We start from the raw sequence: 18,317 nt of genomic DNA, 5'->3' as shown, positions 1-18,317 counted from the left end.
GTATGTGGTTGGATGGGTGTATGTGTGTAGGCATGTACTATACACCTCTTTAAAAAAAAACAGAGGACAAAACAAAATGACTGTACTATATTATAGATTCATCCTCTCTCATAAAACAAATGAGCTCTCTGAGTGACTTTTCCAACTATGTTGCATAGTCTTAACTCTCCCCTCATTTAAAGGCACTTACGGTATTCTGATTTTTGGAATTGCCCCATGAGAGGAGCTGCTTTCCTCTTAAAAGAAGCAGATGTTGTTTACATGGTCCTGGGGTGAAGTCTAGCTTGTGTATCTTTCCTAAAGATGCCTGTTTATTACAGACTCATTTAAATTTTGAATAGTCTTGAAATCCATAAAAACACAATTGAAAAGATGTGAAATGAACCATCCTGTAATATATAGTGCCATAGGTGCACATTTGCATTATACAAGCATTTAAGAGCTGCTGATGCTGAGGTGTTTTGAAACTAAGGCATTACAAGTACAAATGGGATCAGAAAAAACAGTAGTAGGGATTTGAATTGCCAAGTAATAGCAGAGATTTGAATTGCCATAGAGTACAAGCAGATATTTGCATATGTTTTCCAATAGATTAAATTCAGAGGTGAGATAAGTGACTCTACAGAAGTCCAATGTGTTTCAACTCACCTTCTTCCACTTATAAGGTGTGATATTTTACTCAGATTGCTTAGACCCCCATCCCCTTAAATATTCCCTCTGAAAATAGCCTACTATACTCATGGTACTGATTAGATATTTTACAAGCTGTTTAGCAAGATACAACAAGAATTCTTTGGGCCTGTTCTACTCCCTCTGAAATTTGTGCTAGTTTTTAAGTGGCTTCAAGAGAACCAAGATGAGTCTTTGTCCAGCTGTGGCTGGAGATCTACGTTCATATAATGACTTTAGTGCATTAATTTCATCCTTTTCTTTTAAATTTACTGTTTTGTTAAGAATGGTATCCTTTGCCTCAGCATTTGAGCACCTCGCAGCTGTGAGACTTTACACGGTAATGCCAAATAACTACGTGAGATTCTGTAAAAATCAATATTTCCCACACAAACATGGTCCAGTAATTAGCTATTGGTTTGATCAGTAAGGGAAGCCTGACACTTAGCAGGCTTGAGCTCTGGAGAGGGGATAGAACAGATTACAGAGGCAAGGGAAGGACTAACTTTGGAACTAGTCACTGGCAATGTATGTCACTGAAGAGATTCCAACCGCTGGTACGGGACAGTGGGGAGAATCCATCTTTCAGATAACTAGGTCCTAGGCTATGTAGAGCTTTAAAGAGCATAACCCACAGCATGAATTGCATTGCAGAGAGATGATGATTTGGTGTTTGGAGTGAAGCTCACAGCAATAATCTGGTGTTCAGGCCAATTATTAGGTATGTGGGGGAGCGGTCTAATGATGAACCTTGCATTAGTGGTGTCTATCTCACTGTATGTCAGCATGCCAGGCTATTACAACATCTGCAGTGTCTTCAAGTTTGGGATGTAAATCTTGCAAGAAAAAAAATTATCAGGTGTGTGCCTGAGTGAAATCCCAAGTTACTAGAGCAATTCATCTGGCCCTCCATATTCCTGCTTGACCCAAGAAATGCAGGGCCTACCATAACAAAGACCATCTAAGCCTTGTCCAACTACCAAAGAGGTTCACTGATTTTGGTTAGGGGAGAAGGCTTTTTGTGGGGGAGTTTGCTTGATACCTACCATTAAGTCATATCTATTTGGGAATGACTGGGTACTCTCCTTTGCAGAGCCAGAAGCTCCGAGAGGTTTTTAACCTGGATTTCCCAGACAACAACTTCCTGCTCAAGACTCTGACTATCGTGTCTGGCCCTGACCTGGTGGATCTCACCTTTCAAAACTTTGTCTCCTACAAAGAGAATGTTGGCAAGGTATCCCTAGGCTGAGGGAAATGGGCCACCAGGCACATCCTAGAGTCATGGCACAGGGCAAAGTGGTGTTTGTATAGCTGACAAGTGTTAGTGCAGCTGAAGAGCTCGCTAGCAGCAAGAGAGAAGGGTAGGGTTTCAGTGAGAGAAAGGAATACAGTGCTCCAAGCTGGAGTCCCTGCAAACAGAAATGCAGATGGAGAAAATAGGGTGCATCTGCTGATTTACTTCATCCTCATCTCCCCTGAAGTTAACATAGATTAACAGAGCTGAAGGAGATGGGCAAGTGAATTCTAACTTGCATTATAAGTCTGTGACAGGAAACAGGAGTGTGAAATTAGTTCCACCCTAACCAGGTAGTTGTTAGAGACCAGCAAGTGAGCAGTGCTCCTTGTTGTAGACAAAACCTGGGCTAGGGCAGACAAGTGGCCCCATTCAGACTGAGGTGCTCTAGGTGTTAGTTTTTGCAGTTTTCTTACATCTCATTGCTTCAGCCATTTGCTATGGTTTGTTCCCAGAGCTGGGCTGCGGATATCATGGCCATCGTTAGAAACCCACTTACATACAATGCTTCTCGTTACACCTTCCTGGAGAAAATGTAAGTGGCTTCCAGTTAATACTGTTTTTCAGACCTGCAGCCTATTGCTTCTTCTGCTTCTGTCTGTACAGGCAGCAATGTCCATGCAGACTCCTGGCAGTCACCTGCTCCTACAGCTCAGCTACAAATCCTTTGTCTGAACTTGAGTACCTAAAGAACAGCTATAATGCCAGCAGGTGAACTGATCATCACTGGTGATGATGACTAGCACCCAAGTGCTTGGGAAGCCAACCAAGCACGTGCTCAGCATTACAGAAAAGCAGTGCAATCCCCAAGTGTAATGTATGGGTAAGATGCCCATCAGCATCACAGCTCTAACCCTGAGGAGTGATGCATCTGTCTTCCAAGACAGTAATATTATTATTTAACTGGCCACTAAAGAGAAATAATTAATGATAGTAACCTATTTGAGGTGTTTCTCAGGCATCAGTCATGTACGGTGCTGCCAGTCTAGCTTTCTCCTCCCTTTTTGAGCCCTATCTCTCCCTCCCACCAACTTCTGCTTGTTCGGTAAAATTGCAGTTTGCAGTCTGCTGGGACATTGCTTGGTAACTAATGCCCAAATGTTTTTCTCAATCTTTCGAACCACATTCTCCTCCCTGAGCCCTGACACACACAGCTTGGGAACATTATACAAGTGTATTCTTGACCTGCCTGCTCTTTTTCATAGACTGGTGAAGCTGAAGATGCAGCTCAATCCAGAAGGGAAAATTCCTGTCAGAAAGTGAGTACAGGAATTTACATCTTATCACAGACCTGGTCGGGTCAAAGGTAGAGCGGGTGGGTGAGGTTAGACTCTGCCTGATGTTCTAGCTGCACCCAGAAGTCTCGACCTGAACACTTTGGCCTTACCCTGAGAGGTGGGGATGGAAACTTCAGACTCATGGCTGCTTCCCAAGGTGGGGATGGGATACTGGGGTCAAGGAGTAGCCCATGTCTCTCTGTTCCTGCTGCTGCAGCACGAGAAAGTCCCACGCCACTTTGAGATTATGCCATTGAATAAAGATATTGTTACAAAACCAGGGGTGGTCTGAGCTGTGTGACACCTTACTCATTGGGATATTATTTTGCAAACCTAAGCCTAAGGCTGGATAAGATCCAAGTGTCATTTTAGCTTTACCCAAAAGATGTTTAAGAGGTTTTGGTTTTGGTCTGTATATGAATAACAGCTTTCTGCCTGACTGACAGCAGCAACATCAAGCCCATTTCTTGCTGACTTCTATTATAAACATGCACAGTCTTTGGAGGCTCCCCCAGTTTTGTAGCATTGTGGCTCCACTGAGTTTGTCCACGTTCTTCTGGAATTGCACCAATCTGAGTGTGTGTGGAATGGACTCTCAAGGCTGCATTCTTCCCTGTGATAGAACTAGTGTTGGTGCAAGGACACAGGAGGAGTATCTTTTACTCCTCTTTTCTAAGAGCCAGACTAGCTTACCTCCTCTTTTAGGCCTCCTTCAACTTTTGATTCAGCTAAGATGGACCGGGGTGAACCACTGCTCCAGCTCTTCCACCTTGTGCTAACAATGTGACTCCCCCGGTGGTCTGCAATGCGCCTTCCTGTAGATGGTGTATGATGCTGATTCTGTACCTCTCATAGAAAACTTTCCAGGCTGGAGATATTCTTAGGAGAAGCCTTATGACCCCTTTGAATGTGTGTAACTGGTACAGTGCAGAAGGGCTGAAGTGAAGGATTAAATTCTCCTGTCTGCATATATATTTTCTTCTATATTAGCAATACGGCAGCACAATCATTGCATTTATGGGGCCATACTAGGAAGTTTAAAATTGCTCTGCCTTTGGCTTTGTGCCTTGCTATAACACCACAAGAGGCAAGTGCTAATCATTTGTAATAAATGCAGTACCTGCTGTGTATTATATTGCTTCATTCTTACCAGCAGAATCTGTGCCAGCTACCCATTTCACTGGATGGCTGATCATTATTCCTTAATAATTAAAACAAAAAAAACTGCACCAGAAATTCAATCTGTCAGAAACCATCACATGATCAACAGGCTTTTAAAAACGTATAGTCCCTTAATTAATTAATCATCCTAGGGAAGAGTTCTTTAAATCAGTCTTTAAAATGCAACCAGCCAGTGTTAATACAGGGAGAAAACAGTTTGTTCCTCAATTAACAAGCTTTTAAAAAATTGTGCTTGCATATTGTGCTTCTCCCAAATGTCCAACAGCAGCCTGATTTTTAAAGGGAGTAGATGTAAGGTGCTCTCTATAAAACATTGCCTCACTAAGGGTGCAGACACAAGAATTTTTGGAGCCCTTTCAAAAGGGCAGCAACTGGTATATTCTAATTGTTATGTGTGAACGAGCTGAGAATGAGTCAAATGCAGTAAAACTGCTCCAGCAAATGTTCAAATACAGACTAAAAGCCAAGTGTTCGAAAGTGCTTAGGCACCTACACATGTAGGCAGGAGCTTAGTGGGATTTCCAAAACTGCCTTGGCCTAGGTGCTTTTGAAGATCTCATTCAGTGCTTTCCTGAATTCTGAGGCATAGAAATATGTTTAAAAATCTAGCCCCAAGTCACTACAGTTCTTGCCATGATAGCCATTTGGTGACCGATATAAAATGAGTCTGTTGAGTTCAGTCCCCTTCCAGTTTTACACACCACCACATTTAACACATTATTGTTACCCTTGTTGGCTGTTAGCAGCCAAAAGGCCCCAACAGCTGAACAGACATGAAATCTGAATTAACCTTTGTGAGAGAGCCACTGTTGCTGCCTGTACTGCACTGTTTTTATTAAGGCAGGATGAGATGATATTTAACTGTTAAGTTATTTTTATTTTAATGTTATGTAGCACAGCAGTAGGGACCCACAGTAATCTGAGCCCACTGGAGTCTGTCTGCCCTCCCTGTCTGGTACCTTTCTTTTCAAAATGGAAGTTGCTTGGACTTCTGCAGCAACAGTTCATATCCATACATCGCAGTAGCCCCTTTGCACACGTGTCGAATTTGCTCTCTGTTTGCATAAAGGATTTTGGTCTGCTGGACAGACTAGCCTAGCACAGTTCACTAGCAGCAAATTTAGAGAAAAAAAAAAGCTTTCAATTCAGTACAAAGCCAAATTCATCCCTAATTGACAATGGCTATTGCCTTCGATAGCAGGATGCATAGCCCCATGGTGGAAAGTGTTTTATAGCAAGGTTGTGGCACAAGGCAGCCACATGCTCCCGGATACTGTGGACCTATCAATGGTCAGTGCAACTCCAAAAAGGGGCAGGACTAGGCAATGAAACGGTGTGGTTTATGCTAGTCCAGTGTGTCCCCATTATAGCCAACAGCAAGAGGGCTACTAGAAGATCCCCAGCTAGTCTTTCATGATGCAACCTCTGAACGGAAAGCAGCAGCGGAGATACTGCCTGTGAAAGACTAGGCCACAGCAATTGGAACATGTCTCTCTGAGTATCTGTTCTCTCACTGTGACCCAGTTTTGTAATGCAGCCTCTTGTCCATATCTCACATTGTCCTAGCCCATCTCAGGGTCTGCACCTCCCAGGTCCCCAACCCACGCTCCCTGACTGCTTTTCCCATATTGCTTTACTACATTTTGTTCTAACTGCCCTTTTTTCTCTTAGCATTTTTCAGATGTTTCCTGCAGACAGGAAAAGGGTAGAAGCAGCTTTAAGTGCCTGTCACCTTCCAAAGGGCAAGGTGAGTATTTCATTATGGTCAAAATTCTCCATAACTTCAGAAAAATGTATTCACTGCTACTGTCCTCTTGACAGTGATACTGTTATCCATGAAGAGAACAATTATCCATCCCCTCTGATACTATATAGAGTCACAGAGTTATAGAGAAGAAGGGCTGGAATGGACCTCCAGAGGTCATCTAGTCAACCCCCTGCTTGAGACAGGATCATCCCTATTCAAAGAATCCCATACAAACCATAATCTATACTCTACATAAGAGTACCATAAAACCAGCCACAGGTAAAGTGGGGGAACCACAGCAGCCAATGACCTGCTTTTATAAAATGTTGTCAATATAGGCTCAAGAGGTCCTGGGTAAAGGGCCACGTCCCCTGCTACAGAGGAAGACAAAAACCCCCACAGTCCATACCAATCCAACTGTGGGGTAAAATTCCTTCCTGACCCCAAATATGGCAATCAGTTTGATCCTGAATGGAGGAGCAAAACCCTCTAGGCAGGAACCTCTGACTTTGATCCCAGCAGGAGCATTGGCACACTCCAGTCAAAGTCCCCAGCCTTGGCCTCTGAGGAAGGCTTAAAAACAATGTGGCATAGAGCACAAAGGGGGCAGGGGCAACCAGTAAAGCTCAGAAGCATGGGAAATGGCCATGGTAGAACACAGGCATAAGTACACATAGATCATCTCCGACTAGTGGCTGGCCAACCTCTTCTTGAACATCTCCAGTGATGGAGAGTCCACAACTTCTCTAGTCAGTCTGTCCACTGCCTCACTGTTCTAACAATGAAGAAGTTTTTCCAGATATCCGATTTAAATTTACTTTGCTGGAACTTCAAGCCATTGGTCTATATCAGGGGTAGGCAAAATATGGCCTGCGGGCTGAATCCGGCCCCCCAGGCCATTCTATTTGGCCCGCGGGGCCCCTAAAAATTTTAGAAAATTAATATTTATCTGCCCCTGACTGCCTGTCAAAGATGACAGCTGCTGGGGACGTAGGACCCAGGGGGAGCTGGTGGCAGAACTAAACAGGCACAGCAACAAGTCTGGCCTGGTGCCGCCCTCCTCCTCCCCATGCGCCCCATCCAGAAACCTCTGCCTAGCACAGGCTGCTAGAGGCTTCTGGCCTTGGACTGTTGCTGCCCCCTCATTCTGAGGGAAATACAGATAAGAAGGAGGAAGGGAGGGAGGCAGGGGAGGAGTGTGGGTGATTGCCCCAGTCCTCAGGGCCAGCCAGGCTGGCTCCTGCGGTCCTGGTGCTGCAGCTGGGAACCACATGGTACCAGCAGGCATGCAAGGGGGAGCAGGGAAATGACTGCAGCAGGTAGGGGGGAAGTGCAACGAGCAGGTGCGCATAGCATAGCAACAGCCAGGTGGGAGGATGGGGCCTGAGCAGTACACCAGGGCCAGCACCAGAAGGACCCAGAGTTGGGCATCAGGAGCACAGGGCCCAGGCTGCCAGGTGCTCTATGGAGCCAGAGTGGCTCCCTCCACCCCCCAGCTTGAGCAGCACAGCCTAGCTCCATAGAGCCCCTGGCAGCCTGGCTCCATGCTCCTGCCGCCCCACTCTGGGCCCCTCCAGCACTGGCCCTGAGGCCCAGGCCCCGCCCCGCTCTCCTGTCCATCCCTGCTCCAGGCCCAGGCCCTGCTCTCCTGTCCAGCTGTCTCTGTGCTCTGAGCACCTGCTTGCTACCCCTTCCCCTGCCTGCCACTGCCATTTCCCTGCTCCCCCCTGCCCGCTGTGCTCTGGCACCATGTGGTTTCCAGCTGCAGCACTAGGACGGTGGGAGCAGCTGGGACATGATGCCGGAGCAGTGGGGGGGCGGGGGAAACGGCAGGAGAAAGGCAGCAGTGGCAGACGGGGGGCAAGTGGCAGCAAGCAGGATCACAGGTCCACACCAGTGCCCTGGGGCCAGGAGTGGCAGAAACACAGCCTGGGCTTGCAGGAGCACTGGCGGGGGCTCTGCCTGCTGCAGGGGTGAGCTGTGGGCAAACCCTCCCCCTCCATGCAAGCCACAACCCTCCCTAGCCACCCTTCCCCCACACACTCAAAGCCCCCACAAAACCCATAACCACCCACATACACCCCTTCCCCCACACCCCACATACCCACAAACCTATGTCCATTCTTCTGCCCATGTACCCCCCAACAATATACAAGAGTAAGACTTCATTTTAAGCTATTGTACAATCACCTCCATGTACACTACACAAACACATGTAAATCAGGACAAAAAAATGTTTTGAAATTAAATTAATGAATGTCATAGTACATGTTTGATTTTTAGAATATAATTTGGTATTTTTCTGGTTCAGAGATGGCAAAACCCCTTGCTGAAAGGAGTAATTCCTGGGGGCAAGGGGAGGGACTTCTGGTGGCAAAGGTCAGGGGTTAGGGGGCAGGACTTTTGGTCCCATGATGGCAATCAGGGAGTGGGGCAGCTGTCAAGGGGCAGGGTTATCCATACAGCCATCAATGGCTTGCCCAAACTCAATAAGCAGCCCTCCGCCCAAAATAATTGCTCGCCCCTGGTCTACATCCTCCTGTCTGCAGCCAGAGAAAAAGGTCTTTTCCCTCTTCTTTGTGGCAGCTCTTCAGTTATTTGAAGACTGCTATCATGTCAACTCTTAAGTGCCTTTTCCACAAGCTGAACATACCTAGCTTCTTCAGCTCTCCTCATATGGCTGCTTTCCAAACCCCTTATCATCTTTGTTGACTGAGTGTAGACCCTTTCTAACTTCTCCACATCCTTTTTAAAATGTGGAGCCCAGAACTGTACACAGTACTTCAATGAGGCCTAAGTAGCACTGAACAGACAGGCACTATCATTTCCTGTGTTTTGCACCTAATTCTTCTACTGATGCAGCCCAAAACCACATTCATCTTTTGTGTGGTTGCCTCACACTGCAGACTCATATTGAGTTTGTGATCGATCTACCAAGACTCACAAGTTCTTTTCCATAGTGCTACCATCCAGTCAGGTGTCACCCATTTTATATTTGTGTTTTTGATTATTCCTCCCAAGGTGTAGCACTTTGCATTTGTCTGCATCAAGCTTCATCCTGTTAGTTGTAGCCCAACTTTCCAATCTGTCAGGATCCTTCTAATTGCACTCACATCCTCCAACACATTCACAATCCTTCCCAGTTTTGTGTCATCTGCAAACTTGCTTCAAGAAGCTTTGTGTGCCAACATCCAAAACATTAAGAAACACAGTGAACAGCATTGGGTCCAGTACAGACCCTTGTGGGACTCCACTTGAAACCTCCTGCCATTCTGACATAGACCAGTTAACAATTACCCATTGTTTGCAGCTATTGATCCAGTTATCTGTCTACCTTATAGTAGTTTTATCTAGTCCACATTTTTCCAATTTGTTTATGAGAAGGTCATGTGGGACCTTGTCAAAATTCATACCACCTCATAGCACCACCATGGCATTAGACCTGCCAAGTCTCGCAGCAGGTCAGTGGCAATTTCAGGACTATAATCCTAGTCTTCTGAATCCCAGACCAGTGCATTGTCCCCTAACTGCTCTGCCTCCCTGACCAACACCAAGCTACAGTCACACAACTGCCCCCCTGAAGTAGCTTAGTATAGACTTTTCTCAACAGCCTTATGACTTTTCCTTAGGTGCTCTGCCTACTAATGGGGTGTAGGTTGTAGCCATGTTGGTATAAGGACATAAGCAGACATAGGCAGGTTCTTTGGGTGAATCTGATACCTTTTATTAGACCAACTTAAATAGTTGGAAAAAATGTATAGCAAGCTTTCAAGTTTCAAAACCCTTCGTCAGGCTGAGGAGGTCTCTGCGGTTGGTGTGTGCTCTTCCTAATGCACACTCTTGCAAACTGCAGCACTCCAAGCACTATACAGCATGGACATGAGACTATAGATGACGAGGTATAACAAGGGAGTGAAGGCAGCCGTGGAGCTATTATACTGGTATGTTGTTTCTTTTGCAGAATGATGCCATTAATCCAGAAGACTTTCCTGAACCAGTGTATAAAAGCTTCCTGATGAACCTGTGTCCCCGGCCAGAGATTGATGAGATATTCACTTCCCAGTGAGTCTCTGTGATGCTGTAGGGGCAGGCCTTGTTTTACGAGGGAAAGAGACAGACAAACAGGGGGGCAATAAAGGAAGGAGAATACTCTACTTTTAAAAAGCAGTTACTGGTCTGTATGAAGTGACCCAGGAGGCAGGTGTCTGTGTCATAAACAGCTGTGCAGTTAGCCTCTTCATATGCAGTCTAAACAGAGAGGGTAAGGTTTCACTGAGTGCATCTACATATGCAATTAAGGTGACACAATAAACTCAGGAGCACTTTAAACCAGAGAAAACTGTTCTTGGTGCAGCATCTACATGTGCACTCAGGCCATCAGCAATTTGAGCTGGGGAGAAGTAGCCCTAGGCTGTTAAGAGGCACGGGGGGTCAGACCTGGGCTCTGGGTGGTGGTGTTGGGTGGCAGAGGGGCTGGCTGGGGCATGAGGGTGCTAAAGGGCAGAGCCATATGGTTAGGGAGCAGGCAGCTCCCGCACTTTAGCACCCTCATGTCCCAGCCAGCCATAGTCACTGTCTACACATGCATTTCAGCAGTTACTTTCTTTGCCATAAGATGATACTGTCCCTGGCAGTACTATCTTACAGCAGAGTAAATTAGTTTACTGTGCCCTAATACACATACAGATTTTGACGCTTTACTGCAGATCTAATTAATGTACTCCTCAGTAAAGCACACACGTAGATGCACCCACTGGGTCACAGAGACTGAAGTATCCTCTCACTGCTAGAGGTGGTTGCTCCAGGGCAAAGTGAGGCATGTTGGAGTGAGTATGTGGGGAAGCTTGCACTGAGTTGTTTTACAAGAAGGTCATTTGGGACCTTGTCAAAATCCAAACCACCTCATAGCACCACCCTGGCCCTAGACTTGCCAATTCTCTCAGCAGTCCTATGACAGGACCTCTGCAGTAGAAAGAGAACATTCAACTAAAACTTTCACAAGTGACCAGTGATGTATGTCTACAAACTTGTGTCGACTTAAATGGGCTTGATTTTCAAAGGGCAAGCACTTGGCAGATGCTGAAATTGAGGCCCCTTTGTAGTGTCTCAAGTCAGGCACAAAACACTTGAGGCACCAAAAACTGCTGGTCATTTCTGAAAACCAGGACCTGGGTCCCCAATCAGTCTAGCCTTTCCCCAGAGCTAAATAAACATTGTTAAGAAATTAAAATATAAAAGATGAGAAAAGAATACTGAAAGACCGAGTGAGCATGAAAGATTTGCAGAGAGAAATTGGGAATGGGTGAGAGTCCAAAGGAATGCATGCACATGGCCAGTGGCAGGAGGGGTCAGTCTGGGTTTCATTGCTATCAGGGGAGTTTTTCAGTAATGCAAAAAATATGCTCCCTCTCTCTGTTCCTTTCTCATTGTTTGTCCATAGCCATTTGAAAGCCAAGCCCTACATGACCAAAGAGCACCTGGCAAAGTTTATCAACAAGAAACAGCGAGATTCCCGCCTCAATGATATCCTTTTCCCACCTGCCAAACCTGAGCAGGTGCAGAGCCTAATAGAGAAATATGAACCCAGTGGGATCAACATCCAGCGAGGTGAGTCTTGATCAGCACACTGGCCCCTTTCTTTAGTGTCCCTGTGCTAGGGGGAGGGAAGAGGCAGGTGTAACTATCTTCAGGTACCCTGTAGATTTGAAAAAAATGTTGGGGGTGTGATTTGGAGGGTAACATCAGGAAGCTCCATGTGCTTGGGGAATTTTACAACAGCTCTGAACACACAATGCACCTTATGGCTCTAAGCAGCCTCACTGAATACTCTGCCAATAAAATAAAGATCAAAGTTGCTACAGTCCAAATAGACTCCCTTTATTATTGCACAGAGATGTGTGCATAAAACAGCAGGGAAGCCAGGAAGAATCTCTCACTGCATGCTACACCAAGTTTTCCCACAGTGTCAGGAAGCAGCTAACCTAATTCCGGCAAGTGCTCAGTAAGGGGCCTGGGTCTCATTCTTTCAGTGCCATTAATAGCTCTGTTTTCCCTGCAGGGCAGTTATCTCCAGAGGGAATGGTCTGGTTCCTTTGTGGTTCTGAGAACAGTGTGGTAGCACTGGACAAAGTGATTCCGTACCAGGACATGAGCCAGCCACTCTCACATTACTTCATCAACTCATCGCACAACACCTATTTAACAGGTATCTGCCCACTGGTTGGCACAGGTTCCTTGATCCTACCCCACAGCTTCCAAGATGTCTAGTATCACATGCATATACCAGCACCAGGGGTGGGTTTTGCCCCAGATGCCAAATACATTGGGCAGCTATTCAGCTTGTTAGGACTGAAAAGAACAAGCTTGCTCTGTAGAAAAGACAGGCCCATGTGATGTTGGCCAAAGCAAAAGGGACCTAAGTATAACTTAATCACTCATCCCAGTCTTCTTTGAGTTGAATTTCACTTCTTTTTGATGGATTTTGTGTGTGAATGACCTTTCTCTGAGGGCATGTGTCATTCTCAGTGCAGGGTGGGAGAGCAGCTCTTCACCCTTGAACAAATAGCAAGGATCTTTTCATACCCCCAGCCTTGTTGCAATGCAAGATCATAGGTTCACTTCATTTGAGTTCAGGGACAGGCATGGATATCATATGAGGTTCACATTGTTCCTAAATGGCTGGCTAGGTGTGTATGTCTGTCTCAGAAGTGTGTATATCCTGCAGGAGTTGCTAGGCAGAAGTGTGCCACTCTCCTCTCTCTTGGCACTTACTTATCCCCTTGGTTGATGTATAATATGAACACAGACAGCTCTTGGACCATCAAGTCTGCCCCCCCCTCCATTTGCAGCAAGCCATTTACCCAAAGATTTCTAAAAATGGTCCACACAAAACCTTACATGCAACTACAGTGCACAATCCAGAAACACCAAAACATGGTATAATAAACCACAGGTTAGAGCAGAGGAGAGGAGAACACCGTGAATGTTTTGCTGCTGCAACAGCACAGAAATAGTTGATTAATACATGCTCAGAGGATCCTAGGAAAAGGACCCTCCTATGCTGCAAAGGACAGCACAAACCTCAACTATCTGTGCCAGTCTGACCCCAAAATCAGTGATTGATATGACCCTGAGTGGAGCAGCAAGAGCTAACCAGGAACCTCTGAGTTTTCTAGTACCAGCAGGAGCATCATTGCCTCCCACTTTATCCACAGCTAAGGCTGGGAGTTTTATGTCCAGTACTTCAAAGGAAGGTGACGTCTCCTCTCCCCAACCACCCCACTAACCTACAAAGTTGGACAGATATATGCACTCTGATGTGTAATGAGGCAGGCAGCCTTCCCAAGCAGCTGGCAGGTGTATAACCCCATAGTTATGAAAGCAGGCCTAGCAAGGGGGCAGGTGTAAGTCCCTCATGATCCAGTTATGTATCCTTCCCAAATGGCAGGGTGGCCATGTACCCCCCGGAGGATGAGGCAGGTGCATATCTACCAGTATTCCATCCCCTCAATACAGAGAGTAAGCATGTAGTTATGGGGACACAGCATGCAATAGGAGAAGGGGTTAAGTAGGGCTTCAGGATGCAGTTACCTAAATTTAACTGTGCAATCTGAAGGGGATACTCACTCAGGAAGTGCCTAGAGCTCTGTTTCCCCTTTTTACTCCTAGCTCAGAAGAATGTTTTTACATGAGTACATGGAAACAAGAATCTTTTCTCCTTCTGCCCTGTTGCAGCTGGCCAGTTTTCTGGCAACTCCTCTTCTGAAATGTACCGTCAGACCCTGCTGGCTGGCTGTCGCTGTGTGGAGCTGGACTGTTGGAAGGGTCGCCCTCCAGATGAGGAGCCCATCATCACCCATGGATTTACTATGACCACTGAAATTCTGTTCAAGGTAAAGATAGGATTGTCCCCATAGATTATTTTTTCTGCCTGAATTTGTAATGTTATCTACATTAGGAAGATATATGGGTGAGTGAAATAGAAAACAGTTGGGCTGGGGCATGGATGGGTAAGAAGCAAAGCTGCATGACTGGTGAGATAGACAGGTAGATGAGCTGGTATTAAACAGGATGGTGTGATGCGTGGGGTGGTGAATCAGGAGGTGAAAAGTAGAGGGATAGGAATAAATGAGGGGAAATGTTTGAGCTGCCAGAGCTGGAAAGGAGCCAGGCAGAGGGATATGTGTCTGGTTGCGTGGATGAGCACTTGCTGGCTGGCGTTTCTAAGTGGGTGGGTGTGTGCATGGAATGATGAGTTCAGAGAAAAGATAACTAGCAAGGCCTCTCTGCAGCCAAGAGTTGTGAGTGTTAACAGAGAATAGGAGTTGTCAAACAGCCAGGCTGATGACAACAGCAGATTTGTGTGCAACTGTAAGTGGCACTTAGGAGGTTGTTTCTTTGTCATTTCCATGCTTCATGCATGTACAGCTTACACTCAGTGGGACAGCAACCATTCTGTGGTTTTGTCATGCAGGTTCCCTGAATATTAGTCCCAAGATGCATGGCTAAAAGGGACACAGCCCAGGCTACCCCCACTTTTCCCTCTGAAGTTTTAGTGCTTTAATCACAAAAAGTTACAATCACTGGACCATACTTCCTTCCTCTGCATCCCTTTGAGCAACATTGTAAGGAACCCATACCCAGCCAGACAGGAACCAAGTTTTAGAAGCTCTTCTCTGTCCTTATACTGTGTTTTTCTTCATTCCTACACTTCATTATTTCTAAGACATTTGCGTGCGAAAAAACAAACCATGTCTCTGTTAATGACTAAGCACATTCATCTGCCTGTCAGATTCAGCACCAATAATTTCCCATTCTAGATCCTGTGATATTACTGTTGCTTTTGCATAACAGTGCACAAGAAATAGGGAAGATAATGATAACTGTGCATTACAGGAGCTCTGATTGCATGAAGGGGTTCTGCCAAACTCTGTGAATGAACCTCCAGATGAAATTATGGCCTGTTAATCCCTCATGCACCTGGATTTTAGTTTTATACCATACATGGATCTCCCCTTCTGCTTGTCCCCTTCTTTGAGCCCCAGGTTTCTAATAACTTCATTGGCACCCTCTCATCCTCTGAACCTGAAGCAGCTTCCTCTGAAATGTAGCTCGTGTAACCCCCTGTAGTGGTATTGGAGCAGCCATCCTCAGACATAAACTGCTTGCCAAATCAGGAGCTTTTCTTGGCATGGGGTGAAGTCACGGGGCCAAGTTCATCCCTGGAGTGTTCTCACTGACTTCTTCAGGCCTACACAGGAGCTGAATATGGCCCAGCAAATTTAACCTGCAATCCAAGTACTATCATGCATATGCAATGGATTGTGTGATGTCATTGAATGACTGAAGCAAGAGGAGACCAGTAATTGCAAAGGAGAAAACTTGCTCCTGTAACCTGCCAGTTAATAAAAATGGGGAAGAAAATAGTGAGAAGTTCATGGTAGTTTAATAGAGGTTTGCAGGAAGTATGATTTTAAAAAGTAACTTGTTAATGCTGAGAACACTCCCATGGTATTTGCAACTGAAATGCCAGTAGTCAGTAGCTGCTGCACATTTTAGTTTCCTGCAATGCTAAACAATCAGGATCAAGGGTTCTACAGGCAAGGTGGGGTTCATTTGAGAGTTTAGGTAAGTGTGAGTCCCAGCAAGAATAAAGGAAGTTTAGTCAGATGTCACTTACACTTTTTCCTAACCCTTCCAAGTTAATCCTAAACAATGTTATTCTCCTTCCAGACACCACCAAACTCCTTTACTTAGATTCTCATTCACGTAGCAAGAGATAAATTGGCCATTCTACAACTTCAGCATCATCCACTTACTTACCTGTTGAGTTTAAATTGAGTAAAAAATAATCTAAGGGAGGAAATGGGAGAAGAATGTGTGAAGGAAATGGGGTTGGGGGGTGCTATTGGTCATGAGAGAATCCCTGGAAATGATGAATGTGGAGATTGGACAGTTGGCTGGCTACCCAGACTGGTCCATCTCAGGACATGATCAAGAATATTCACACACTCCCTCTGTCTGTCTGCTCTTGCTCAGGATGCCATTGAAGCCATTGCAGAAAGTGCTTTCAAAACCTCTCTCTACCCTGTCATCCTGTCCTTTGAGAATCACGTAGACTCGTGAGTACCTGTGGGCTGACTGACTCATGTCTGGGGAGCAGAGGTGGGGGGATTAACACTTTGTTGGCTGCAGGGGGCAAAGGCAAGCGATGCCTTTTCATCTAATGCTGACATGGTTTTGCTTGGTGGCTCTGTGCTTTGGGACAGCAAGGTGAAGCATTAAGACTGCAGTATGAAATAAGTTTTCCTTGGAGGGAATCTGAGACAACACTGAGAGCTAAGCTATAAACTGCAGAGCGAATGTGATAAAAAATACAGGAATTCAGTGAATTTCACTCTGTGTTCCTTTTCAAACCTGCCCCTCCCAACTCCTAACCTCATGGAGATGATAGCATGGGTTAGATGGTGTTTGTTCTGCAGAGATGTTTCAGAGAGATGGGGGGGAGTACGGGGGAGGAATAGCCATTTTGTGGGGAGAGCATGGGGTGCATGATTGGGAACAGGCACCCATGCTGAGCTGTGGTTTTAGGTATGTTTTTTTTCCCCTGACTCAGTAGGTCTGTGCCTCACTTGCATTTTATTTTGCTATTAATTAGACCCAAGCAGCAAGCTAAGATGGCTGAGTACTGCAGGACCATATTTGGGGACATGCTGCTGACAGAACCACTTGAAAAATACCCTGTAAGTGGAAGATGTTGGGGTGAGCCTGTGCTAGGGGGCAGGGCAACATGCAAAGACTGTTTCATGGTGCCATGTGGCACCGCTGCCTGCAGTCCCATGCAGTGTTCCTGTGTAGGTCCTTTGTGACCAGTGGGAGGATGCTTGTAGAGGCATAAATGATGAAGCCAGCTTTAGTCCACAAAAGTGCGTGCTCTGTCTATATATCTTATATAGTTAGCCTATAAATGTGTATAGCTACCCAGTCTTATCAATGACTTTGACAGACAAGGGAGCAGAGAGCTGGACTAAGCTCAGCTCTCAGCTTGTGGCTGAGCATCTTGGAGAACAGAGGGAGAACTTTATGACTTCAAGGCCAGATTTTTTCTAAATCAGGGGCCCAAGTTTGCTTTCATTTACATCCCTGCAAGTCCAAAGTGACTCCATCAACTTCAGAATCTGACCCTAGATGGCTGAGCTGTACACATGAAATGTACATATGCAAGTAGAGTCAGGTAGGAAGCTGCATGTGAAAAGCAGCTGAGCATAGGTCCAGAAAAATGTCTGCACGTGCAGTTTGCATGTACCAAGAGATGTTTTCCAGGAACCATTATGTTTTCATAATCCATACAAACATTCTTACCTTGCCCATGCCATAAATGTATACAACACTTTACAGAGAGTTAATGAGACACTGCCCCTCTCCCAAAAATCTTTCTATCTACAGCAAGACAATGCATAGCAAGGCATAGAAAGTGGAGTGTGAAAGGGTGGGCAGGGTCTAAAAGCAATAATGCCTTGGAACTTGTACAGGGTTACAGTGGACAGAGATGCTGTGAGGTATGGGAAGTTGGGTGGATGAAGATACTGAAGGAGACAAGTGGGTAGAGATGGTTCAGGCAGACAGGGAGAGGAAGGATTCAGGTGGGCAGCTGAGCATTTGAGCTCTGTTTCTCTAGAGGAGAAAAATCAATCTGATGTTTTCTCTGTTATAGCTGAACCCGGGAGCTCCCTTGCCAAGCCCTCAGGATCTACTGGGCAAAATCCTGATTAAAAACAAAAAGAACCAGTGTATTGGGCAGAACTCTCTGAAGAAAGGGAAGAATGTGGAGCCTGGAGCTACTGCCCAGCCTGTCCCTGGGGATAGTGATGATACTGGTACAGTATGAAAGAAGGATGGGACTAGTACAGCTCAGAGAAGTTGAGGTGGCCCCTTGGAGAAATTACAAACCAGTCCAGTGTTAGCTGGAGGGAAGCTGATCTCCTGTGTGTGCTTGGGGACTGCAGTGAGGCAAATGGGCACCTATACATGAGCAGCGAGGCTTCTCCGACGTGCTTTAATTACTCGAGTCATAGATTCATAGATGCTAGGGTCGGAAGGGACCTCAATAGATCATCGAGTCCGACCCCCTGCATAGGCAGGAAAGAGT

General features: G+C 45.8%; 1 protein-coding gene across 8 annotated transcripts in view; it reads left to right on the top strand.

The window, feature by feature from the left end:
• The window catches only part of PLCB2 (phospholipase C beta 2), a 62,305-nt gene that overhangs the window by 15,682 nt on the left and 28,306 nt on the right, over window positions 1-18,317 (top strand). For 3 of the 8 annotated variants that reach the window (XM_025197764.1, XM_006018532.3, XM_025197769.1), the window contains 11 exons: window positions 1,763-1,903; window positions 2,419-2,498; window positions 3,169-3,222; window positions 6,094-6,169; window positions 10,131-10,231; window positions 11,610-11,776; window positions 12,228-12,374; window positions 13,904-14,061; window positions 16,208-16,290; window positions 16,827-16,911; window positions 17,883-18,045. In XM_025197764.1, the coding sequence (XP_025053549.1) occupies window positions 1,763-1,903; window positions 2,419-2,498; window positions 3,169-3,222; window positions 6,094-6,169; window positions 10,131-10,231; window positions 11,610-11,776; window positions 12,228-12,374; window positions 13,904-14,061; window positions 16,208-16,290; window positions 16,827-16,911; window positions 17,883-18,045 (1,255 nt within the window). The remainder of the gene's footprint in view (window positions 1-1,762; window positions 1,904-2,418; window positions 2,499-3,168; window positions 3,223-6,093; window positions 6,170-10,130; window positions 10,232-11,609; window positions 11,777-12,227; window positions 12,375-13,903; window positions 14,062-16,207; window positions 16,291-16,826; window positions 16,912-17,882; window positions 18,046-18,317) is intronic. The other 5 variants (XM_025197767.1, XM_025197766.1, XM_025197765.1 and 2 more) reach the window with 3 other exon arrangements.

This window comes from Alligator sinensis, unplaced genomic scaffold, assembly GCF_000455745.1.
Source record: "Alligator sinensis unplaced genomic scaffold, ASM45574v1 scaffold262_1, whole genome shotgun sequence".
NCBI classification, from domain to species: domain Eukaryota; kingdom Metazoa; phylum Chordata; order Crocodylia; family Alligatoridae; genus Alligator; species Alligator sinensis.
Note: the sequence above shows the minus strand (reverse complement) of the source record. Positions and strands in the feature narration are given on the sequence as shown.